The sequence below is a fragment of the Crocuta crocuta genome, unplaced genomic scaffold (genome assembly GCF_008692635.1).
Source record: "Crocuta crocuta isolate KB4526 unplaced genomic scaffold, BGI_CrCroc_1.0 scaffold231, whole genome shotgun sequence".
NCBI lineage: Eukaryota > Metazoa > Chordata > Mammalia > Carnivora > Hyaenidae > Crocuta > Crocuta crocuta.
This window is the reverse complement of record NW_027528357.1, coordinates 6,706,521-6,732,808: the sequence shown is the minus strand read 5'-3', so window position 1 is coordinate 6,732,808 and position 26,288 is coordinate 6,706,521. Positions and strand designations below refer to the sequence as shown.

Here is a 26,288-nt window from a genome sequence, read left to right as displayed (position 1 = left end):
CGCATGAACTGTGAGATCATGACCTGAGCCAAAGTTGAACGCTTAACTGACTGAGCCACCCAGGCGCCCCACTGAATATTTCTAATTTCTTACTACCTGAATGCTCTTGGGTAAGTTACTTAAGCTATCCAAGCCACAGTTTCCTCCACTGTAAAACAAGGATAAAAGATACATGCCTCGGGGATTAAGTAAGATAATGCCCATCCTATAAATGGTAGTGGCCATTGTTGATATTATTACCCCCTCCCCCAAAAGTATATTATTCAAAAACAATGAGTAAGTTAGATTTGTCTATATAGTTTAAATGTCTAGCTAATATATATTTATTTAATACCACCTAGTGGTCTCAGGGCTACTCCCAATGCAGAGATAAATGAGTAGAGAAGTTTCCCAGACAGAGGTTAATGCCCCAGACAGAGACTGAAGAGAACACAAGTATCATTTCCTTCTATTCCTGTGCAGCAGTTTATAGGGGCATTAGAGTAGGATGTGACATAAATTTTATAAAGATATTGTACATTAAATATACATACTATTATACCCCTTCTAGAATTACAGCAACATCAATTATGAGCATTACTTGTCAGTCACTATTACTGGTGTTCTCTCTATAAACAAGCTCAAAAGTCCTGTAGTGATCTATTAGAGGTTTTCTGTATCCTTCCTCCACCCCCTTTTGATCCTTTTAGACTCTTATGAGCAAACTGTTGATCATGACTAAAAGCAGCTAAGTGCTTTCTTTCTTGGTGCTTAGCAGTTTCTCTGGAAGTCAGCAGACAATAATGTAGCCTTAATACAGACTCAGACCAAATTTAGTGAGTGGGGGAAATAGCATGATATAAAGTTAAGGAAACATGGTCTTTGCAGAAGATAGAATGAAGAAAAATATTTTCAAGGTAACCTTTAAGTCACATAGCTGGGATTGTTTTCTTTTGCAAATTTCCTTTATAAATAAATCACTTTTGAACTTTTAGTTCTGTAGGAACAAGTACTAAAAGGAATGGAACGGGCTAGTTGTAAATGACAGAAACAGATACTTGAAGGTTACATATACCAGACATCAGCTTGTAAAATGGTAGAAAAAATCCTCTAAATCTTGGGATAAAAATAAGGGTAATTGCTGAATTAGCACCCTCACTGTTCACTGTAGAAGAAAGATCCATTCAGGAGAAGGGAACCCTGTCTTTTGAGGGTACCCTATCAAATAGGAACTGCTTGGGCAATGTTCTTGCCTTTTCCCCTGACCATCGACTTGGACGTCATAGTCACCAATGAAGTTTGGGGTAAATTCAAAAGAGACACCTTAATCCTCTTCCTGGATCAGAGTCCACTGCTTTTCCCCCCTGCCACCCAATACAATGGTATTGCCATCCTACCAATTATTTCACTTTGGGTGTAGAATTATACAATTAGAAACACACAAAAAATCATATCAATATTAATATTTTTGCAATAAACATTATACAGCTGATTTGTTGTATCAATAATATATTAGGAATAGACAAATCACAGTAAGTCCTCGAGTGATGAATTTGTTTTGTAGAGATGCAATTGTACCATTTATCACTTATGCTTTGCGGTCCCCTTTGGGTTTTTGAGGCAACATAAACCACAATTAGGCATGCTGTACCAGCCCATTTACTGGATAACTCCATAAGCTGAGTTTTTAGTGGGGCTTGAAATAAGAAAGAGCTCTGAAACAGTTCAGGCTTCTGTTCAAGCAGTCTTGCCATGTGGATCCCATGGCCAAGCAAAACCGATGGGCTGCTCTGTCTGCTGGTGGCAGATAGAGATGCTATATAGCATCTGGCAAGCCCCAGTAGCAGAATCACAACGGATACCCTAGTGTTTTGGAATAAGGCTATAGTCTATTCCGCCAACAACCATTCATTAGAAAAGAAGATCCTTGACTGGCTGCTGGTCTTGGAACACATTGAATGCTTGACCATAGGATATCCAAATTGCCAAACTTGTGCTTTCTGATTCACTGAACCATAAAATTGGATGTGCACAGTGCATTCCATTATAAGATAGAAGTAGCATATATCAGGGGTCAGCAAATTTTATCTATAAAGGGCCAGATAGTAAATATTTTAGGCTTCGCAGGCCATATGGTTTCTGTTGCAACTATTCAGTTCTGCTGCTGTAGCTCACAGGTGGCCATAAGCAACACGTAAGTGCATGGCTGTGGCTGTGTTCCAATAAAACTTTATTTATTGACAGTGGAATTTTAATTTCATATCATGTTAAGAGTCATGATGTGTTATTCTTCTTTTGATTGTTATCCCCAACCATTTCATTCTTAGCTCACAAAGATGCAAGCTACAAAACAGACAGTAGGCTGGATTTGGGCCATGGCAGTGGTTTGCCACCCCCTGGTATATATGAAAATACACCCAAGTAGGTCCAGAAGGCACAACAAACTGCCCAAGCAGAACCAGTGGCCAGGCTCCCTCAGTGCCTGCTTACTGGTTTTCCTTTCCTCATTCAATCCTTTCTAGATTAAATTAACAGAAGAGAAGATGTGGGTTTGGCATGTGAATGGGTCTGCATGGTAACCTGCAACAGGAAGGCATGTATGGCTACTGCTTCACAATCCCATGACCAGTCAGCTCAACTCTGAGTAGTACCTATGTTGCCAACTTCGTGTAGAAGGAGAAATGGCCTGAGAAGTAGTTCTATATTCACCTAACAGGAGTTGATAAAATGTGATCAATGAATATTGATCACAATGTGAAAGTGGGAGAAGTAATGTGGATGAATTTCTTGGAATGAAAAAAACATGAAAATATTTGTGTCTCATGCAAATGCTCATCAGAGGCCATTCATAATGGAAGAGGCTCTCAATAATCAGGTGGACAAGATGATTCATTCTGGAGGCACCTGGGTGGCTCAGTCATTTAAGTGTCCAAATTCTGCTCAGGTCATGATCTTTCAGTCAGTGGATTAGAGCCCTGTGTCAGGCTCTGTGCTGTCAGCACAGAGCCTGGAGCCTGCTTCAGATTCTGTGTCTCCCTCTCTCTCTACCACTCCCCTGCTTGTACTCTGTCTCTCTGTCTCTCTGTCTCTGTCTCTCTCTCTCAAAAATAAACAAACATTTAAAAAATGAAAAAAAAAAGATGATTCTTCTGCCAATGTCAATTAGTGTCTTTCTCCAGACATCCCAGTGCATGCTTAATGGGCAGTAGTGGCAGGGATAGTGGGTGTGCAAGCTCACCAATTTTGCCTAACCCTTATCAAAATTGATCTGACTAGCACTATTTGCAGAGTGGCGTAGAGTCTATCAGATTGTGCTAACTGTATTTGTCTATTAATAGTTAAAAATGGGGACACCTCGGTGGCTTTGGGCATCTGACTTCAGCTCAGGTCATGATCTCACACTTCATGAGTTAGAGCCCTGCATTGGACTCTGTGCTGCCAGCTCAGAGGCTGGAGCCTGCTTCGAATTCTATGTCTCCTTCTCTCTCTGCCCCTTTCCCACTCATTCTCTCTCTCTCTCTGTCTCTCTCTCTCAAAAATATATAAGCATTTAAAAAATTTAAATAGTTAAACATGGACAAGGAACTAGTAAGAGATGCCACAGTGGGTCACTTGAGCGATAAACATATTATTCCATGCCAGACTATATAGTAAACCCTATGTCCTTATAATGATTAGAGTCAATTATTCCTTCCAGTATTTTAACTTTTTGTGACTACTGATCTACTGGGACAAAGATCCCAAAGTGACCAGGTGCCAGTGGTAGCATTAAATTTACTGGACCTCTTAATGTGTGTTCTAGTGAAAAGTACACTCCCTTTGAGAATCAAACCTTAGACACACATGTCCTGTCTTAATCTGTATATGCTGCTACAACAAAATGCCACAGGCTAACTTATAAACAACAGAGATTTATTTTTCACAGTTCTAGAAGCTGGAAGTCTAAGATCATGGTGCCGTGTTTGGGTGAACGCCCATCCCAGCTTGCAGATTTCATGTGGCAGAAGACAGACAAGAAAGCTCTCTGGAGTCTCTTTTATAAAAGCATTAACCTCAGTCATGCATGTTCTCTCGTGACTTAATCACCTCTGAAAGCCTTCACCATCACATTGGGCATTAGGATTTGAACATATGAATTTGAGATGGATGGGTAGGACACAAACATTCAGACCATAGCAGGGCCTAACATTGCAGAGATGGGAAACGTGCATTCTCCAAATGAGTTGTTAGGAGTAATGGTGGACAGGGCCACTCCTGTTTTTACTCCCTGACTCTCTAATCCATATATTTTACTGGAGATAGAATAACATAGTGGCATTGGTTTAAGGTACATAGGGTATCCTGAAGAATATTGCCTCATCCTAAAGGAATGTCATCTCTAAGCTGGTACCTAGCTTCACCTTTGGGAGACCACTCTAATATTTTATCAAGCTGCAGGCACTGGATAATGATGTATGTGAGAAGAGCAATGGAGTCCACGGTCGTGTGCTCACTGACCTACCTCCTTCGCCAAAAAGTGTCCCTTGATACAAAGTAATAAAACAGGACAGGACAGGAAAAGATGGATGTCTCAGTTCTCATCAGAGAAAGCAAATTTGCCCTTCCTCCACCTTTTTGTTCTTTTTGTCCTTAATGGATTGTATGATGATGCCAAACAACATTTGGGACAGCCATCTGCTTTACTCAGTTCACCAATTTAAATGCTAATGTCTTACAGAAATCCCTCACAGACACATCTAGAAATAATGTTTTACTGACTACCTGGGCATCCTTTAGTCCAGCCAAGCTGACACATAAAATTACCTATTACACAAGAGCTTCCAGAGTACTTATAGCTTCTTGCTCATCAGGTCTGATTAACATGATATCAGCAATATAGGGGACCAATATGACATTGTCTGGTGTGTTGAAGTGGTCCAGGTCCCCTTAGATCATATCATGATAAAGGGCAGGAGAGCTGTAGGACAAGACCATGAATATGATCTGTTATCCATCTCAGTTAAATCTCAACTGCTTCTGATTCTTCTCTTATGAAGAATCCCTTATAAAAGGGATGCATTCATTAGCGTATTTAATATCAGAAGCTGACACTAGAGTTCCCCCTTGGTTAAGTTTGTGAAAGTCCATTTTTATTTGCCATGATCTATTGATTTTTTTCCAAGAGCCAAACTGGTAAAATAAATGGGCCTATAACAGTTGGACTAATCTCTCCATTCTCCCCAGGATGTGTCATGATTTTTAGGTTAGTGTGTTGGCAGAAGCTAGGGAATAAATTGGATGGAGAGACTTTCCCAGGATCTTTTTAGCCTCCTCAGGCCACAGAATTGATGGGGGAGGAGGTAGTTATTGTCAGAGAGAGAGGCCTGCCAGTTGTCAAGGTGGTCGATTAAGACAATGAGCCAAACTGAAAGGAATTAAGACTTTATTCACTTATTGTGACAGTATAAGCAAGAGGCTAAACAGGAAAGAATGACAATTGTCCAATGTTCTATTTTCCCCATGGAGGGGCACTGGGCATGGGTCAGACATATCAGTGTGGAGGGGGTGACACTGTGTCACTGTAGGGAGCTGGAACAAAAAGCTCCTGGGCTGGGGGTGGGCGGGGAGGAGAGGGGGAAGGGCTCAGAGTGGAAAAGTATTGAATACTGGGTCAAAGGGGAGAAAAGTGTTCAGGGCCCCCTATTAAGGAGGTCTTGGCAGAGTCATCAGAAAAATTTCTCAGCCAAGACCTGTCCCAGTAAAAAGACTTCCAGCTGGAGGCTCTTAGGTTAGGAGTACACGTCTGCAGAAAAGCATGGCAGACTCACAGAGGAGGCAGGGGAGGGGGACGAGGAGGGGGAGGGAGGCTGGCTTTGAGTCCCAGACTGCGGCTACCTCCTGAGGCTGCTGCACCCTGCTGTGCACCACCTCTGGTGCCGGAGAGTAAGTAGTTCTTCCACCCACAGGCCTGCAGAGACTGACTATGTAACTGCCTATGGTCCAGCCTGAAAGATCCCACCTAGGATTTTGACCCTGTATACCTGGAGAATTGATTACTGTAGAAAATTGGTTGCTACTGCACCGTGGAACAGGACTACGTCTGGAATCCAGAGCATTTACTTTTAGGGGGTGTGTACTCCTTTTTTGCTTAATATTCCGTTTTCCAGTAGTCTTACAATGGAAAACGGAGACAATTGAATAAAGGCAAGACCACCAAAAGCTCATATTCTATGGAAAGGAAGGCTTGAGTGATCCTACCAGGTTAAGATGCCCATTGGACTCAGGTGCTGGCAGAGAGTAAGGGGATCATGGAGGGAAGAAGGCAGTTACCATTACGAGCTTAAACCATGTGCACCTGCACGCGCGCGCACACACACACGCACACACACGCCGCAGTTATGCTCATGCAATGTAATTGGTTTTCTCTCTGCTGTCTTACTTGAAAAAACACCAGTAGAGGCCAACACTTTAAGTTCAGATGACAGTATGAGAGAGTTGATTGCATTTAGTAGCTGATAGTACTCCATGTGTACTGTTGCTTGAGGACATAAAATTTTCAAAAAGATGAGGGAGAAGAGGAGATACTGAGGGGACAAAAAAGTGTGTTTTGCTGAATATCTTCCATTTGTTCCTCTACATCCACTTTCCACATCTTTCTACCCTACTCTTTGCTCCTGGACACAGCTCTGTACGGTCTACATAAAAAAAAAAAAAAAAAAAAAAAAATCCCTCCTGCCTTCTGGTTTCTGATTGGCTTTGGCCAAGGAGGAGAGGAGAGTGAGGTGAAGGTATTTATTTTTTCAGCTCTTTCCTGCAGGTTTGGTGGTGACCCTTGACCCAAAGTCATTACTCCTCTCAAGGTCACAGCTCCTTTCAAGGTGGTCTCTCTCCCACAATACTCCCCTTTGGCTTCCCAGTGGTTGCTCTCTCCCCTCATCCTTCAGCCCTATGAGTGGTAACAACTATACTGTTATCATACTACACCAGTAACTATACTGTTATTAGTCCCTGGGTACCGAGTGACCTGTGATATTTCCCAATATCTTGCCATTGACTTTGTAAACAGTCCTTTTGTTAAACCTTCCTTGAATTAACCTAATTAGTGTGAGCCTTCTGTTTTGTGTTGCAATTCTAATTTATAAAATCCACCCCCACCTCACCTTTTAAAAATTATTCTGAGTCGGCATTCTCAAGTCAAAACTTTTGAAATTTTTCCTTAATAGTGATTAATTGTGAATATTGCAAGTTGATATCCTTTGTGACTATTGTGCATCATTCACTAAGATATTTCTTGCTCATTCCCTTTAATCAAGTGACCAGATGGCTCCAGGGGATATTGTAGAGGCAAATTGTAGCAAATCCCTGCTCTCCCTAAAGTCCCTAATGGCTGAACTTCACATACAAAATGATGTTGATATTTCTTGGCATGCTGCATCAGGACCACTCTCCAGCCTATTCTGACACGGATTTCCCCTACCCACTCTACCTGCCAGTCAGAATGAACTCATAGTTCCTCCATTAGAAATTCTCAGCACAGGTAGCTGACTCTTCTCTCTACTTTGCAAGCCATTTCTCCTCTTTCAAGTCTCAGCTCAAGAGTCATCTCTCCCTGCAAACTTCCTTTCTGCACTCTGGCAAGCTCCTTCAATGTTTATGGTCTACTTCTTCCTTAGGCTTCAGAGAAGCCAGTATTTTTCTCAATCATCTTTCCTCTGAAGTAAAATCTCTCCTTTCCCTCTTTGATCCAGTCATTTCCTCTGAGTTGTTGTAATTCTTAATTCTTTTCCCTATAGAAAGTCTCCCTCATGAGAGAGAAGAAATCTTCCTCTGAAATTGTCATTGTACACTAGAGACCTGTAGTTACTTAATTCTCTGATTCCTACCAAACCCTCAAGAAATCTTTGAGTAGATAAATTACCAGGTTGGAGGTTTAAGCCACACACTTATTTTAATATGCAAAAAATTAAGCAAAATATAATTGTATTCAATTCCAGAATCTATATAAGGTAATTAGAATTTTGCATACCATCACATATTTCCATTAATTAAGCTAGTCTGCTGTCTTTAAAGTTTAAAGTTTTATTTTTTTATTGAGAAATTTTTTAATATGTATTTTTAAATTTTTTTATTTGAGAGAGACAGAAAGCACAAGTGGGACATAGAGGAATGGTGGGGGAGAGAGAAAGAGAGTGAGGGAGAGAGAGGGAGAAAATCTTAAGTAGGCTGCACACTCAGCATGGAGCCCAACAAGGCACTGGATCCCATGACCCTGGGATCATGACTTGACCCGAAATCAAGAGACAGAGGCTCAGCTGATTGAACCAACCAGGTGCCTGTTAATCTGCTGTCTTTAAAACCTTAAAATTGGATAGAAAATAATAATCGACTTACACCAAAATAAAGTCAGGTATTTGGTTTAATTTTGTAATCTCTTAAGTTATAATGTACAACATGTTTACAAAGCATCTGGAAATTGTTTAATTTTTAGTTCAGGTTTTAGTAGGCAGCAGAGCTAGAGTTAAGGGTTAAATGTTGCTCTGTGGCCCCAGTCAGGGTCTCAACCTAAAAAAAAAAATTTCAAAAGTATCTGCTGCAAATTATAATATGTGTATTTGGATACAAAGAAAACTAATGTATTTTTTCTATCTCTCCTTTTACACAAAAGACATAATAGGATTAAAAAAAAGCAATTGGTACAGTGTATAAGAGCTCTTTTGAAAAATTATTTTTTAATTTTCTCTTCAAACAAGCTTCTGAGTACATCCCTTGTATTTCCATGGATAAGATTAGGAAAAAAGCAAAACAGATGATTCATTATATGTGATTTGGAGTTTGTAGGCTTCACCCTAAGATTAATTTGGCTTTTAGTCTAAATAGCTAATGCAAGGGCAAATCTAAATAAAGAAATATACTTACATTAGCATCTCCTTTTTTCTTTTCATGTGATTTGAAAAAAAGTGAAGGAGACTGAATTACTTGCTGGAATTCAGGGGAAAATGTCAGCTTAACTCAGTGTAATCATTCAACATGAAATCTGTATTATAGACATAACAACATACCTTACCCTATCATTCTATTCCAAGTAATATTTAATTGCTTTCTGAACCTCTTCCAACTTCAATTAGTGTTAATTTAGTGTGTAACTAAATATATTACCCTAAAATAATTAGGAATGGTACATTGTCCTCCATAACATATGTGGTTTGTATTAGCAGCCTTGGTTTGCAAGAGTCCTAAATAGGGAAATAGACAAAGAATCTATTTTCTCCATATGACCTATTCTCAGCCACACACACACACACACACACACTCTTGGATAGCAATTGATTCCTTTTGTCATTTTGGGAGCACAGACTGTTATTGTTTTATAGAATATGGTCCAAGTATCTTGGCCTGATACACCAGGCCCTCCATGATCTGACTTCTACTTTCATCTATGGCCTTGCACCCCACACTCTAATTCCACTAATGTGACATGTTCTGTTTGGCTTCCTCACATTTCTGTGTTTTTGTGTTTTGTTGTGCTACCTGCTAAAGTGCCTTCCTAACTGAGCTACAACTGCTCACATTTCTAGGCTCATATCAAGTGTTAGCATGCTACATATTTTCTATCTGCTCCTCCAATTCTTCTTCTCATTCTTTCTAACCCATCTGAGTGCGCCAGGGGCTGATGTGGGAAGTTTATTCCATCTCTGTGCTTCTCTGGGCTCCAGCTTGCAATTGAAGTTGGCCAATGGGAGGCACCTCTGACTGGAAGATTCGAGGGCAGGAGGAGAGAGAGGTCTGGATATTTATTCCCTCCACGTCTGCACACTTTCATCCCTGCTGGACTGTGGTTTGGCAATGGCTTTGCTCTTCTAACCAATGCCGTACCCCTACAGCTACAGCTCTCACTGGTTATTGGAGACAAAACCTTCCCATCTCTTCCGGTCTATGGGTTTAATACTTCCTCTTACTCTTATTCACCCTCAGGGATTTCATCCTTGTTGGTTCTCTTAATCTTGCCCTTACCTCTGTGAATAGTCCTTAGAGTGAACTGTTCTCCTTTACACCTTTCAGGGTGCCATCTCTCCCTTGCTGGGACATTAATACAGTAAGCCTCTTTTTAAAAATTAAAAAAAAAAATTTTTTTTAGAGAAAGCACACAAAGGGGACAGAGGGGCAGAGGAAGAGAGAGAGACAGAGAGAATCTCGAGCAGACTCCACACTCAGTGCAGAGCCTGACATGGGGCTCAATAGCACGACCCTGCTAATTTTGTGACCTGAGCCAAAATCAAGAGCCCAATGCTCAACCAACTGTGCCCCCAATCAGCCTCTTTATGATGCCATCTCCTGGGATAGAAATGAAGTTTTGTGCTTTCACTGAACCCATTGCAGACTTATATTATACAATCTGGCATTCCTGATTGCACCATTTCCTTAAAAGTTTATTTCCTTCTACAGTCAGAGGAATCCCTGTCAGCTTCACTAAGGTAAAATGCAGTGCATTGCACATATTTGGTCCTCTTTAATTTTTTAAAAATAAATTGATAAATATTATGAGTGGTTGGTGTGATTATTAGTAATAACATGTTTTTGAACATACATTATCTCATTTAACCATGATAGAAATTTTCCAAAGTAGGATTAACATCTTCCTTTTATAGATGACTAGACTGAACCCTAGAGACTATAAATAATTGGTGCAAGTAACAGTAAGTGAAAGCCTAGGTCTTTTTTTTATTCCAAAGTTGTTCTTGTAACCATTATGGTATAATGCCTGAATAGTGATGGGTTCCTATAGAAACCCATTAGAAATCATTAGAAATATTTTTGAGTGACTTCCTTATATTTTCCAAGATGTCCCAATCTTCATCTTGACCCTTGCTCAAAGGCAAGTGCAATGTGTTAACTCCATTAACAGGATTGTTCAGGCAATTGTGAAATGTTAATTTTGTGGTATTATATGTGAATATTGAAAGATTCAGTGGAGAAAGTTCAATATGATTTAAACATTTGACTCCTGATTTTTTAAAACTCACTGTTTAATTTTACTTGGAAATGCATAATTCCTTTGCCATAGTGAGAAGGGTGAAATAGGACCCATCAAGGACTAGGAGGGATTGGAGAATAGCCATAATCCAGTTGGAACAGATTTCATTCATGGAATCATAGTAGAAAACCACCCATTTTATACTCATGCCAAGATCTACCAAGACATCAATGCAAAGCTACTCCTTGACCATTATGATCCACAACTAATAATCATTCACAATATAATCATAAACAAGAATCATTCTAAATACATCTACTTGTTCTTCAAAATGTGAGACCATTGGACATTTTAATTGATCAATTTAATACGTATTTATTGAACACCTACTAAAGCCAGCTGTTTCTAATGCTTAGGAATCATCAGTGAACAATAAAAGATACTTACCGTTGTGGATCTTGTGTATTTTCATGAAAATGTGTTCTGTACATATGGACAACTGAAGAGAGCAGTTTTTAGGGCATCTGAGTGGCTCAGTTGGTTAAGCATCCAACTTCAGCTCAGATCATGATTTCATGGTTCATGGGTTTGAGTCCCCATCCAGCCCCACGGCAGGCTTCCTGATGACAGTGCGAAGGCTGCTTTGGACTCTCTCTCTCTCTCTCTCTCTCTCTTTCTCTCTGCCCCTCTATGACTTGTGCTTTGTCTCTCCTTTCAAATAAATAAATGAACTTAAAAAAAAGAATTATAACCTATCCCAAATTTTATTCATTTCCAGAAAAATTTAAAGAACACAGAAGATATCCATATAAAATAGCTAACACAAGATGCATGTGAGTTGTCAGGCATACCTTACACATATTAACTAATTTAATCTTCAAAAAAGTCCTGTGACACTACTTTCATTATCATTTTATACATGAGGAAAATTAGGGAGGGAGAGGATAAAAAACTTGCCAACATCACACATATTTGCCTCTAGCACAGTTGGAACTTAAACCCAGGTTCATTATCCTCATAGTCTTTGTTCTAATTCACCATGATTCTGTTTTGCTGGGCTTGACATTCAGCCAAAGCCTCACAGAAGTTTTGATATGGATTCAAATTTTATAAACTTATTCCATAAAATGTCTCACTCATTTCAGCAATCCCCCCAAATAAGTACTTTCAGAAGGGAATAACTTACTGCTTCTAAGACAGGCTGAATAGAAATATGTTTCTGGTAGCTTATTCTATCAAGTCCTGGTTCTATCTTGAAAACTCTGTAGAAGAATATCACTCCTCTCTCACATGACAAACCCCTTCAATTATTGGGAGGCGGCCATCATTGCCCATCCCTTTCCCAGAGGCCAATGCTTTTGATGACTTCCTCCTTTTTTAGGTTAAACTTCTTATTCTGCAATTATCTAGAAGTAAAAATGAAAATAAATTGAATGATGAAAACTTTTGGTCATTTCTTTCAAAGTCATTTCCAACGCTGCATTAAAAAGAGGGGGAAAAAGCAATCCACAAGCACAACAATAAATGAGGTATACAATTTAATTCTGGATATTACAGGGAGGCTTAATGAGGTAGAGAAGTGGATTTCTAGAAAGGAGAGATAAAGTCTGGAAAAGAGGTATACCTGTCCGGGGATTAAAAAACAAACAACTTTAAAAGGTCAAGGAACTCAGAAAGGAAGCTCATAAAGGTAACATTTGGACTCCTAAAGTAGCCAAAGATGAGAACATTTAACTGAGAATGGACTTACTGAAATAAAATGTTGCCATAAGAAAGCATTTTTACTGAAAAAGTAATTGTCATGGGGGAGGGGCCAAGAACTAATTATTACAGAAGTTGTAGCAGAACTAGATTTAGTTTGTATTTCAGACCCTCCAGAGTATGGTTACCCCTGATAAAATAATAGGTGTGAAAATTTATTAAAAAGTTAAAATAACTGTATAGCAATTTTTTTTAATTTTTAATGTTTTATTTATTTTTGAGAGAGAGATAGAGACAGCGTGAGCAGGGGAGGGTCAGAGAGAGAAGGACATACAGAATCCGAAGACAGGCTCCAGGCTCTGAGCTAGCTGTCAGCACAGAACCCGAAATGGGGCCTGAACCCATGAACCATGAGATCATGACCTGAGCTGAAGTCGGATGCTCAACGGACTGAGCCACCCAGGCACCCCATGTATAGCAATTTTATTTTTTTTTGTGCAAAATTTTAATTTAGGTAGAATAAAAATTGCTATCTTTTCTAGCACATAACAAGACTAATGAAATATTAAAGACTTTTGTTTTGAGCTCACTTTATAAGGGCTTGAAAGTTACTTGGATAAACCTGAAGTTATGGGTAAAAATAAGACACATCTGTATGTCTAAATATTTTTCAACTATTAAAAAAAAGAAAAAACAACAAAACCCAGAAAATAGCACAGAAAATCCCAAGGAGAAAATGAGACAATCAAATGGTCATCTCGTTCTTCCAAATTTAACCTTTTTTTAAAAAAATATTTTATTTATTTTTGAGAGAGAGATAGAGACAGCGTGAGCAGGGGAGGGTCAGAGAGAGAGGGAGACACAGAATCTGAAACAGGCTCCAGGCTCTGAGCTAGCTGTCAGCACAGAGCCCGATGTGGGGCTCAAACCCACGAACCGTGAGATCATGACCTGAGCTGAAGTCAGACGCTTAACCGACTGAGCCACCCAGGCGCCCCCAAATTTAACCTTAAAAAGTATGTTGTGGGGCTCTTGAGTGGCTCATTCGATTACATGTCCAACTCATGATCTCAACTCAGGTCATGATCTCATGGTTTGTGAGTTCAAGCCTCAAGTCAGTCTGTGTCTGCACTGACAGCATGGAGCCTGCTTGGGATTCTGTCTCCCTCTCTCTGCCCCTCCCCTGCTTACACGTTCTTTCTCTCAAAATAAACACATACACTGTTAAAAAAAAAAGTATGTTGTGACTGAAATGAAATGAACTATGGCTCCATATAATAAGCTGTGAAGTTTTGATCAGATATTTAAAAATGATTAAAATTTAATGAATAATCACTGTACTGGATCATTTATTCACAAGTCTAGAGATGAATAAGGGAACAAAGAATTCTCTTCAGGTCCAGTTTGTTTTGCTACAACATGTGTCTCTGAATGAGAAGTAACAAAATTAACTCATAGGGAATGGGTAAATAGGGGAATGGTGTCAGCAAAATGTTGGATTCTCCATGGTTTATAGCTTTTCCGACCACATTAATGCTTTTTACTTCCAAATAACCCCAGCTAAACACGAAGCAACAGGGTTGAAAGCAGCAAGCCATGGTGGGTGGGAGGGGAGGTGGGGTAGCCAGTTTTGCAATTTCATACCAAGTTCTTCTCTTGCTCATTTGGCTATGCAGTCTGTCTTAGGAGTGCTTTTTAAGAATGATTCTTCAAATTTTTGTGCAATTTACTTTGTTTCTACAATTTATATCAGCCTCAATCCTTCCCCATACCCATATCCATCAGTCTACAATCACTTTTTTAAAGTAGCATCCTATATATTTTGTAGCATTATTTTATTAAAATCTTCATATATCTCTTCAATTGTGCAATGTTTTTAAAAGATGGTTATTGATCCCATTAGTTCCCAGACTACCAAGTTTTGAGTTTTCTGCTCCTAATGCCATTTCCCCCTACACCTGGTTACATTAAGTACCCTGTTTTGTTACCGGTTGGAGAGTCTGTGTTGTGTGAATGGAGGGCTCCATCCTTGGATTCCCCAAGAGAAGATTGAAGTGGGGATCCATGCTTGAATTAAGACAGCCAGAAAGAAAATAGCAAGCACAAGGCAGTTTATGAAAGTACACGTTCAAGGTGGGAGATCAGATGCAGGTTTCACTAGTGGAAACAGCCCCTAGGTTGTTCTGGGATTTGATATTACTGTGTCTCTCTCAGCTGGGAGGAGATATGACACACAGTGGGGTGGTCTCCAATGGAGTCTGCTTCCAATCATTTGAGGGAACTCCTCTCACAGGTTGGGAAGTGGAGTTTTTGACCCTACAGTGTTTGTACTGGAACCAACACGGCAGCCTTTCTCCATGGTGGTGGGGGAGGGGGAGGGGTCGAGGGAAGGGAGGGTGTGTGCTGTACCCTTGATGTGTTAAAATGAGTCTAGGGGTTGCTCTACGCCAGCGGTGGAAGAGAAGAGAGCATGCTCTGCACCTGTGGCTCTTGATCTGTCAACCCTGAAGTCTTGGAAGCCACAAGGTCAGAATGTGGTGCCCCGTGCTCCGGGGTTTTAATGTGTAGCTTATTTATCATTGTCCTTGCCTCCTGCTTATGGGTCTATCATTCTCCTTCAGGGACTTCGGACTCTGCACCAGGGAGTTTCTTCCACTGCTCATGTTTAGTGTCGAACTAACAGTTTTAGACAATGTGAGGTTTTTCAGGAAATGCCTTTTAATATTGTGTCTTCACATGGTGTCCCCCTTTGTACGTCTACGTACTAATCTCCTCTTCTTCTAAGGACACCAGTCTTGGTTTAGTTCCCACACATATGACCTCATTTTACCTTAATTATCTCTTTAAAGGCTCTATATAGACACATTCTGAGGTATTGAGGATTGGGATTTCAACATGTGAATTTTGGAAGGAACACAAATTAGCCAATAACCATACACATATCTATAAATATTTTTTGTAGCCATCTATATCTATCTTAAACTGTTAAATGAATCATACTTATGTCTTCAACTCAAGGAACTTTTAAAGAAAACTTCTAATATTAACATAGTTATAAATTCACAACTGCAGAATTAGTATAGAGAGGGTCTAGTTTCTTAACTTTTTTTTTTCTGAGAGAGAGAGACAGCGTGAGAAGGGGAGGGTCAGAGAGAGAGGGAGACACAAAATCCAAAACAGGCTCTAGGCTGTGAACTAGCTGTCAGCATAGAGCCCGATGGGGGGCTCGAACCCATGAACCGTGAGATCATGACCTGAGCCGAAGTCAGACGCCCAACCGACTGAGCCACCCAGGCACCCCAAGAGGGTTTAATTTCTGATTTCGTCCAGTTGTTCCCAATGGTTATCTTTAATTAATTATCTAATTAATTAATTAATTAATTAATTTAATTTTGAGAGAGATAGAAGGAATGTGTGTGCACAAGTTGGGGAGGGTCAAGAAGGAATGGGAGAGAAAATCTTAAGCAGGCTCCACGCCCAGCATAGAGCCTGATGCGGGGCTCCAGCTCAGTACCCTAAGATCCTGACTTGAGCTGAAATCAAGAGTCTGAGTTCAACTGATTGAGTCACCCAGGCATACCCCACCAATGGTTATATTTTAGATAACTATAGTATAATAATAAAATTTAAAAATTAACATTGGTAAAATTGGGCATTGTAGCTGGATGCCATTTTACCACATATACTGATTCATGTAAACACCACCCAACCAAGACGTGGTACTATTCTATCAACAAAAAGGTCTTACTCCTGCTGCCTTTTATAGTCACACTTCTCACCCTGCCTCCTTCCTCATGTGATCTCTAGTCAGTGGCAACCACCAATGGCTTTTCCATCTTTAAAATTATGTTGTTAGGGGATGCTACATGAATGGAAACATACATTATGTGACCTTTTGAGATTGATTTTTTTTTTTTTACTCAGAGATCCATCTAAGTTATTGGATGTATCAACAGTTCATCATTTTTTATTCTTATGTAATATTCCACAGTAAGGATGGGCCACAATTTGTTTAATCATTCAAGATTAAGGGACATTTTGGTTTCCAGTCTTGAAAAATTATAAATACAGCTTTTTGAACATTAATGTACAGGATTTTGTATAGACATAAAATTTTATTTCTTTGGGATAATTTCCAAGGAATGTGATATTATTTCAAATATAAGGCATGGNAAATGGATAAAGGACCTGATGTGAGACAGGGAACCATCAAAACCCTAGAGGAGAAAGCAGGAAAACAACCTCTTTGACCTCCACCGCAGCAATCTCTTACTTTACACATCCCCCAAAGCAAAGGAATCAAGAGCAAAAATAAACGATTGGGACCTCATCAAGATTAAAAGCTTCTGCACAGCCAAGGAAACAACCCAGAAAATTAATAGGCAACCAACGGAATGGGAAAAGATAGTTGCAAATGACATATCAGATAAAGGGTTAATATCCAGAATCTATAAGGAACTCACCAAACTACACGCCCGAAAAACAAACAACCCAGTGAAGAAATGGGCAGAAGATATGAACAGACACTTCTCCAAAGAGGACATCCAGATGGCCAACAGACACATGAAACGATGCTCAGCATCCCTCCTCATCAGGGAAATACAAATCAAAACCACACTGAGATACCACCTCACGCCAGTCAGAGTGGCTAAAATGAGCAAATCAGAGAACTCTAGATGCTGGCGAGGATGTGGAGAAACGGGCACCCTCCTACACTGTTGGTGGGAATGTAAACTGGTACAGCCCCTCTGGAAAACAGTGTGGAGGTTCCTCAAAAAATTAACAATAGAACTCCCCTATGACCCAGCAATAGCACTGCTAGGAATTTACCCAAGGGATACAGAAATGCTGATGCATAGGAGCACATGTACCCCAATGTTCATAGCAGCACTCTCCACAATAGCTAAAACATGGAAAGAGCCTAAGTGTCCATCAACAGATGAATGGATCAAGAAGATGTGGTTTATCTATACCATGGAATACTACATGGCAATGAGAAACAATGAAATCTGGCCATGTGTAGCAACATGGATGGACCTTGAGGGTGTTATGCTGAGCGAAATAAGTCAGGCAGAGAAGGACAAATATCATATGTTTGCACGTATAGGAGGATTAGGAGGAACTTGACGGAGGAACAAGGGGGAGAAGAAGGGGGGAAATGGTGGGGGAAAGGGAGAGAGGCAAACCATGAGAGACTCTTGAATGCTGACAAAAACTGAGGACTGATGGATGTGGGGGGGAGGGGGGATGGGCATGGAGGAGGGCACTCGGGGGGATGAGCACTGGGTGTTATGTGGAAACTAATTTGACAATAAACTATTTGTAAAAAAAAAAATATATATATATATATATACACATAAGGCATGGAGAGGGACACCTGGGTGGCTCAGTTGGTTAAGTGTTAAACTCTTGATTTCTGCTCAGGTCATGAGCTCATGGTTCATGGGATTGAGCCCCAAGTTGGCCTCTATCCTTTTAGTGCAGAGCTTGCTTGGGATTCTCTCTCTCTGCCCCTCCCCTGCTCAAACTGTTTCTTCCTTGCAAAATAAATCAATAAACTTTTTTTAAAAAAGGCATGGAGAGAAGCTATATTACATAACAGTGCAACCAATACAGTGAGCATCATATTCATGAGCTTGCTAATTACTCCAAATGGCAATTACGCTGTACACTTCTGACTTCTGGCTCTGCTAAGATATCTTTATTTTTACTTTTTGTGAAATTCACATTGTTCTCTTCCATTGTTCTTTCAAAGCGATGGCTGATGATGAATATGCTTGTGGGCTTACATCAGAGATTTTCAGGGTGGAGTCTGGGGACCCTTGAGAGTCTCAACAATCCTTTTAGGGAGTCTGAGGTCAAACAATTTTTATAATAATTTGAAGATGCTATTGATCTTTTCATTCCCTTTTTTCCAGAGGCTACATGATGTGTGATGATGTTATCACTAATGGAATGTGTGCTTGTGTATTAAAATTTTCTGTTTTAATTCTTATACTAGATTGATAGATGATACAAGTATAGATATAACCTACATAAACAAAAGCTTTTGGAGATCCTTAATCATGTTAAGGGTGTAACATAGTTCTGAGACCAGTTTGAGATTCTCTAGTTTTCATTATTTGTGTTAACATTTCTGGTTATTCTGTATACCTTATCAGACCATAAGCTCTTCAATGCCAGGAAGTATATTTTTGCAATTCTTTATAACTGTCACTAGTGCCCTACAACAATGATATGGAAACACAAGAAGTGATAATTAATGGATGATAAAATGGAGAAGTGATTATCAGGTAGTAATCTTGCTTTTCTGGGACATAGTTATGAAATATAATGTAAGAAAGAACTGCCTGCTTAAGCCACAAGACAACTTGCATCCTTAATTTTCAGAAATAGACTTCATGGTGCTATTTACAACAGAGCCTTGGCCCACCTCTGAGATGGATCACAAGTAGATTTATTTGGATAGGGGTTATGGGAGAAAACCGAGGTGGTTTATCATTTGCCAAAATATCATCCCCTGTGGAGGAATAATAATAGTGTAACTTTGAATAGTTTCCTACCCAGCTATCCCCACCACATACCCATCACCAGAAAAAAGTCATTTTTCATAAAAATAGTATATTAAGGGTTTTGCTGAGGTTTTCATGGGTAGAATAACAACAGCCCCTTTCTTTCTCAAGATTCCAGTAGACTGCCCTTTTAATATGGAAAGGCACAATTAGAATCAATGTATTGTACACCTGAAACTAATGTCACACTGTGTGTGAACTACACCAGAATTTGAAAAAAAAAGAAAGACACGATAAAACATATTGTAATTTAGCTCTTATTCTGTCCTGGGTACTGTATTTTTTTTAAATGTAAAGATGAAAGCCAAGATTCTTATCATAAATAGATTCACAGTTTAATACTGATTTAATTTTTGAATCCCCAAAATGAAGTTTTAAGCCCCTTCATATGCTATGGTTCTGCCCTCAAAGGAAGGTGTTTGCCCTGGGACACTCACTTTTTTCCTAATATGACTAAATAGGCGCCAGTCTTCTTATGCTCCCAAACAGTCTAATGTGCAAATAACTAAATGGCAGAGCAATTCTAAATAAGAACATTTGGACAAACCTATCCTATGTACTGAGAAAATGCTTATACCAACCAAGTACACATGAAGTGATAAGACATTTGTGATCTGGGCGTATTTGAAAGCTGCAATTTGACAAAGCACTCTATTTTCCATTATTTAGAAAGATTTTTTTTTACCAAGAGAAAAATACATTGATGTATGGTTTAAAAAATGCTATGTTTCCAATTCTGCAACTAGAAGTCCCAAGTGGAAAAGCTAGTATAACAATCTTCACTTGACCTCTATACTATAGAATGTCTCTTCTTTATTGTATGACTAAATTCTTTTTATTTCTTTGCAATCCATGTATGGCCCATCTCCTTTCTCCTGTTACAGTTCTTGCTTTTTAATTAGGCTAGTGCATGCTAATGCACAGCTGATTGTAGGGGAATATTTTAAGTTTTACTTGAACTGCAATACAATAGTCTTGTGCTAAATATTTGCAAAGGTCAAACTTTTTACATGGAAAAGACACTTTCATGGAGAATAAAGGATATATTGAGTGGCTTTCCATATACCTAGCACTTGGTGTGTATCTAGTGATTGAAATAGGGACATATGTGAAGTTCTCTTATGATACTGTTGTCAGTTCATTCAGTTATACATGTATTGTTTACATTCTTTATGCCAGGAACAGTGTAAGGGATAAAAAAGTAGTAGAACATTTTTGCCTTCAAATACCTGAGAGTTCAGAAGAGGAGACCTACTTCTAAGCAGATCTTTTCAATATACTATGATGGTAAGAATGATAGTGGCGTGCATAAATACTCCAAGAACAAACACTTGGGGCTACCTAACCCAAATGCAGGGGGTCAGGGATGGCTTCAAACATGAATTAATCCCTACTTGAGTAACAAAGGAATTCATGTCAACTAATGAAGAGAATGAGAAGGAAGGGCAGTGTGGGCATAAAGAAAGTGAGAGTAAAGGCTCAGAGAGCTAAACAGTAGAAGAGCATCAGTAGGACTGGGAAGGGCACACCTAGAGATATGAGGGCTGGTAAAGATCCTTAAGGAGCTGAAAAGTCCATTTCACTGGTCCAGATGGAAATGTAAGGGTAATGGCAAGAAAGGGACAGACAGGACTTACTTTCCTCTCTGCTATTCTTCAGCCTTGAGAAGGACCTCAACACCTGTAGTTGACTTTGGGGCTGGCTGTTAATCCACTTCAGTCATGGAAGAAGGAACAGTATTCAAAGGAAGTGTTAGTGATACACTTGAACTCCTTGGGCATGGGCCTTTCCTCTCATCTCTCTATGTACCTACCATAGTTGAGCCATAGTTACCTCAAGATCAAAGATCCCACAGGAATGCTCCTCTTGCATGGGGAGAGCTCCCTCTTTGGATTGCTTTCCTTTTGGATTGTCCTTTTCTGGGTGGTTGCTTTTCTGCTGTTGCCTGCCATCATTCTGGTAATTCTCCATGCTTCTGTTACAAGAAGCACTCAGACAAAGCATTAACCCCAAATGTACCAATATGGGTGGAGTTTAGGGAAAAAAAGGGTGAAATGATTTGTTTAAACTTGCTTTTGGGGGTGTCTGGCTGGCTCAGTCAGTGGAGCATGCGACTCTTGATCTTGGAGTTGTTAAGTTCAAGCCTCATGTTGGGTGTGAGATTACTTAAAAATAAAAATCTTGAAAGAACTTTGCTTTAATGTTTTAAATATAGATGGTCTATATATATATATAGTCTAAATATAGATGGACAAACTGATTCTCCAATATGGTTTGGCCAAGATCCCCACATAAGAGAGTCAGTGGGTGTTTGGGATCTCACTAGTAATAATGAATGTAGAATAGGATCTTATTTCCCTGCCCTATGTTCCAGACACTCTTGAAAGAAACAAAGCAAAATTTTCCCTTCTCTACCAGTAAGAGGATTATCCAAGTGTTTGTTTATTAGGAGAACCAGAAAGAGGATAAAATAGGTCTTGCAATTTGCATAGTGACAAGGTCTAAGGAGTGGATATGTGATTATGCGATTGAGGTGAAGGGGAAGTAAAGGTCATGGACCTGAGAAGGTCAGGAAGCTCTATCACATCAGGATGCCAGGATGTAGAAACTAGGGTGGAGATTCAATCTAAGTTCTAATTATCAGAGTCCTGAATATATATGTTAGAAGAATCTAGCAAGAGTGCTAAGAAATGTTAGAGAATAGTAAATGGAAAGTGTGAACTTTAGAAGAAGAAGCTCTTTGTATGGCACAAATGTAGAAGAAGAATATTTGAAAGTAGATAGTTCACACTTGTTTGCTTACTTCCTATATCTAATGATAGTATACTGTGTCCTTGGTGGGTATTTGTTTGCTAGTCCTACCATTCCAAAGTACCACTGAGTGGCTTAAACAAAGAAACTACTATCTCACAGTTCTGGAGGTTACAAGTCCAAGATCAAGGTGTCAGCAGGTTGGTTCCTTCTGAGGGCTGTGAAGAAGGGTCTGTACCGTGCCTCTTTAGCTTCTAGGAGTTTGATGGCAATCTTTGGTGTTCCTTGGCTTCTAGAAGCATCACTCTGATCTCTCCTTGGATCTTCGCATGGCATTCTCCGTGTGTGTGTGTGTGTGTGTGTGTGTGTGTGTGTGTGTCCAAATTTCCCCTTTTTATAAGGATACTGGTCTTATCGAATTAGCGCTCATCCTAGTGACCTCATCATAACGAATTATATCTGCAATGGCTATTTTTTAGTAAGGTCACATTCTGAGGTTCTGGGGGTTAGGACTTCAATCTTAAGGGGTGGCACATTTCAACCATAAAGCCATCTTGAATTTGAAAAATCTTAATGCATTTAAAAACTTAACTATGGGGGCGCCTGGGTGGCTTAGTCGGTTAAGCGTCCGACTTTCGCTTGGGTCATGATCTCATGGTTTGTGGGTTCGAGCCCCGCGTCGGGCTCTGTACTGACTGCCAGCTCAGAGCCTGGAGGCTGTTTCGGAGTCTGTGTCTCCCTCTCTCTCTGACCCTCCCCTGCTCACGCTGTCTCTCTCTCTCCTAGAAATAAATAAAACATTAAAAAAATTTAAAAACTTAACTATGACAGTAAAAATACTGTCCTTGGCAATTGTTAAGAAATAATGACATTTTTCCCCAGAGACATGACCAATAAATTCAGTTATTTAAAAACTGACTTGCAGGCTGAATTAGTATCATTCATCTGTATTCCATCCACCCACCCATGTGTCCAGCCCGTGTATTTCTCCCACCTACAACGTAAGCTTGGGGTAAATAAGCTATGGTTCATATTCCTAAGAAGTTCACAATCATAAGAAGGAAACAGATACATAAATAATCACAGGATACCTTGTAATAAGTGCTGTGATAGATGTTTTTTTCCTCATCAATACTTCCATCTTTTAAGAAACTTGTTAAATCTGCAGTGTGAAATTTACTGATTGTAGCTCAGTTAAAGCAGGGGCCATGGAGCCATTTCTATAAGGCTGTTCAAATTCTGTGTAACTAAATTCTCCTTTGTGAAGTTTTAAAACTTGAGAATCAGTTAAAAGAGTATATTCATTGGGTCTGAATACATGGCTATTTTGTTGAATCAAGATAATTGAGATTTAGATATGATTATAAGCTGTTGTGAATGTATGTATACTCAGGGTTTCTCAGCTTTGGCATTATTGATACTTTAGGCTGAGTACATTGTTTTGTAATTGTAGAGGGTTTTCATGTGCATTTGTAGGATGTCTTAGCAGCATCCCTGGCCTCTACACACTAGATGCTAGATGCCAGTAGTACTTCTCTCAACTGTTTGTGACAACTCCCCAAACTCCCATTTGTGACAATTGGACAATATTGCTGGAGTTGAGAACCACTAATGTATGCTTGAATGTCATGGACCCATCATATCTTATCCAATTTAATGCGTGCAGTATTGATCTGGTTTCCTAGTCAATCCCACCTTTCACTTCAGTTTAAGCAGGTAAATTTACTTTTGGCGCTTATTAGTTTTTTGGAGAGGGGGATTGGGAGCATAACAGCTTACTCTAAGAGCTCAGGAAATTGTACTAATACCTGGCAACTTGGTGTAGTAACTTTAAGCTTGCTAACTATCTGTGTAATGGACTAACATTTTAGTACAGGGAATGGAAACAACGAAGGAAAGCAAGAAAAGAAGGAGAGAAATTAGACCAGAATGGTTTCAATGCCTGTCATATTAACTTTAGGGATGGATATTGGAGCTGGTAGGGGGTGTATGAATTGAGGAAGAAGAGCTCAGTGCTTTGACCAGTTGTTCCTCAGGGGCCATTTTCCTCCCCCTTGCACTGCTGCCAATATTCTATCAGCTTAATCTTGAGTTTTTAAAGGGATGCTTTTGTACTCCTGATGCCTCAGGTCACTCGACTTCCCACCATGTATTACTATGATCAGGACATAAACAGTAGACTATCAACCCTCCCTACTCCCACTTGTGCATTCTTATAAAGATGCTAGACATTGGGGTGCCTGGTTGGTGGCTCCATTAGTAGAGCATGTGGTTCTTGATCTTGGGGTCATGAGTTCATGCACCATATTGGGTGAGGAGCTCACTAAGAAAATAGATGCTAGGCATCTGTAGCTTTAGTGTTGAGAAGATCTAGCTTGACTATCAGAAGTTGACTGATTTGCTGACAACAGCCCTGGCACAAATAGTTTTCAACAGCAGTTATTTTACTGAGCTGAACTTTCTTAACATATCAGATCATTACTCTTAAGTACAAATATGTAGTCTTAGTGGAGTAACGGGGCATAGCCTGTATTGGATTTTGATAGTTCTGGCATTTGGTTCAGCAGTAGCTTGACCCTGAGTTAATTAGACTGACAATTCCTGCTGGCTGTTTAATCAAAATACTGCAACTTTCAACTTCATCAGTAATTTAGTTCATTTGTCTTTATTATGATTCCATGATTATTTCTGGTTAGAAGGATAGTATTTTTGATAATTGTAATATTAGTGATGAATGGCAATATGTCTGTGTAAAGAAATACACATTAATATATCTACAATAACACGATGGGCTTTAAACATAAATTTCTTTGAAAGAAAGAAGATAGCAACCGTTTCTCTAATACTCAAAGTATCTTTCCCATGTTTTGATAATTTAAATTACCATCAATAATAAGAAAACATTGAATCCAAGAGGAGAAAACACAGTTTCTTCCCTAAAACAATTTTAGTATTTTAAAAAATTGCAGAGATAACTTTATAGGAAGTATAAGTATAGGGGTGCCTGACTGGCTCAGTCGTAGAGCATATGACTCTTGGTTTCAGGGTCATGAGTTCAAGCCCCACATCGGCTGTAGAATTTACTTAAAAATATCATAAGAATTTTTTAAAAAGATACTCCTCCAATCTGCTTCCCTAACAAATCACTTACATTTTCCATGTTTTTTTCCAATCTTGTTTGCATGCATAACCAATTTTATACAGTTGCAATTACAGTGTAGATTCAATTTTGTATTCTGCTTTTTTCACTTAGCATTATTCTTCCATAATAATTTAAAGAGAGTTTTATTTACGGTTATTTCAAATGTAGAGAATATAATTTTCTAAACTGTACTTAAGTGCTCAATTTAAATATTTTAATGGCCAACCCAAATCATCAAATGTATTCTAGATAGGGGTGCGTTATAGTTAACGCTTAATATTGCAGGAAGCAACTTGCATATACATTAGATTAAAGTCAAATGTTATACGCAAGTGGAAATGAGGACATTAAAGGCTGGTCGTCTTTATGTATTTGGACATTTTTCTATAGTCAGATGTACTTCTAGAACTGGTTAGTCTGGTTGCTAAATTTTCATGCCCTGAACTAATTCAGCCAGTTGTAAAATTGTACCTTTCTGCAGATGACTTAACATGTGCACCTCATTTATACTTGAACTTGGTATGATTCAGATAGCATTATCCTAAATGATGTTAAGAAATTGTTCATTTTCTGTGTCAGCGAAAAATGAGGAAAGGCCAACTACATTTCGCCTGAAGAGAGTCATGTCAGAACTGACATCTTGGCAGATACAAAAATGCAAGTAAGATATTTTAACAGGGCATACTAAAACTAATGAACTGAGGACCAATATACACTTCTACATTGTATTAAAGTGGCATTACTGAATTTACAAATGTTAAAAGACATGCTTTATTAGTTGCTGTAGGAGTCCTGTTTCATTTTAGTGTATCAGTTAAAAAATAAATTTGCGTTCCTTTTGTGCAATTTTTAACCCTTATTCTAAAATGCGGTTTGAGAAGATGGATTGTAAAAGTTAATTTTTCTAGTATAAAACATTAAAAGGAAAATGAACTATGTATCTCTATGTATTTATTAAAGAAACAAAACCTGAACAATGAATTTTTGCTTGACAAAGTGAGTAGTTTAGTGAGGTCTCCCATAAGCAATATTGTGCCTTATGTTAAAAAGCTAATAGGATACTTGGATATTTTGAAATTAGTGAGTTATTTGCAAGAGCTAGAGAAGATTATTTCCATTTAATTCACTTTCTGTTAGGCTCTTATTAATATCTGGTGTCCAATTTTAATTTCCTTATTTTCAGAGTGCTTTC

At 39.1% G+C, this 26,288-nt stretch overlaps 1 protein-coding gene across 1 annotated transcript in view; it reads right to left on the bottom strand.

The window, feature by feature from the left end:
* The window catches only part of GAREM1 (GRB2 associated regulator of MAPK1 subtype 1), a 237,222-nt gene extending 214,932 nt beyond the window's left edge, over positions 1 to 22,290 (bottom strand). Inside the window, exons 1-2 of the mRNA XM_077753853.1 lie at positions 22,193 to 22,290; positions 21,037 to 21,178 (exon numbers count right to left, since the gene is read on the bottom strand). Coding sequence (XP_077609979.1) covers positions 21,037 to 21,178; positions 22,193 to 22,290 — 240 coding nt within the window. The remainder of the gene's footprint in view (positions 1 to 21,036; positions 21,179 to 22,192) is intronic.
* Between the last annotated feature and the right edge of the window lie 3,998 nt (positions 22,291 to 26,288).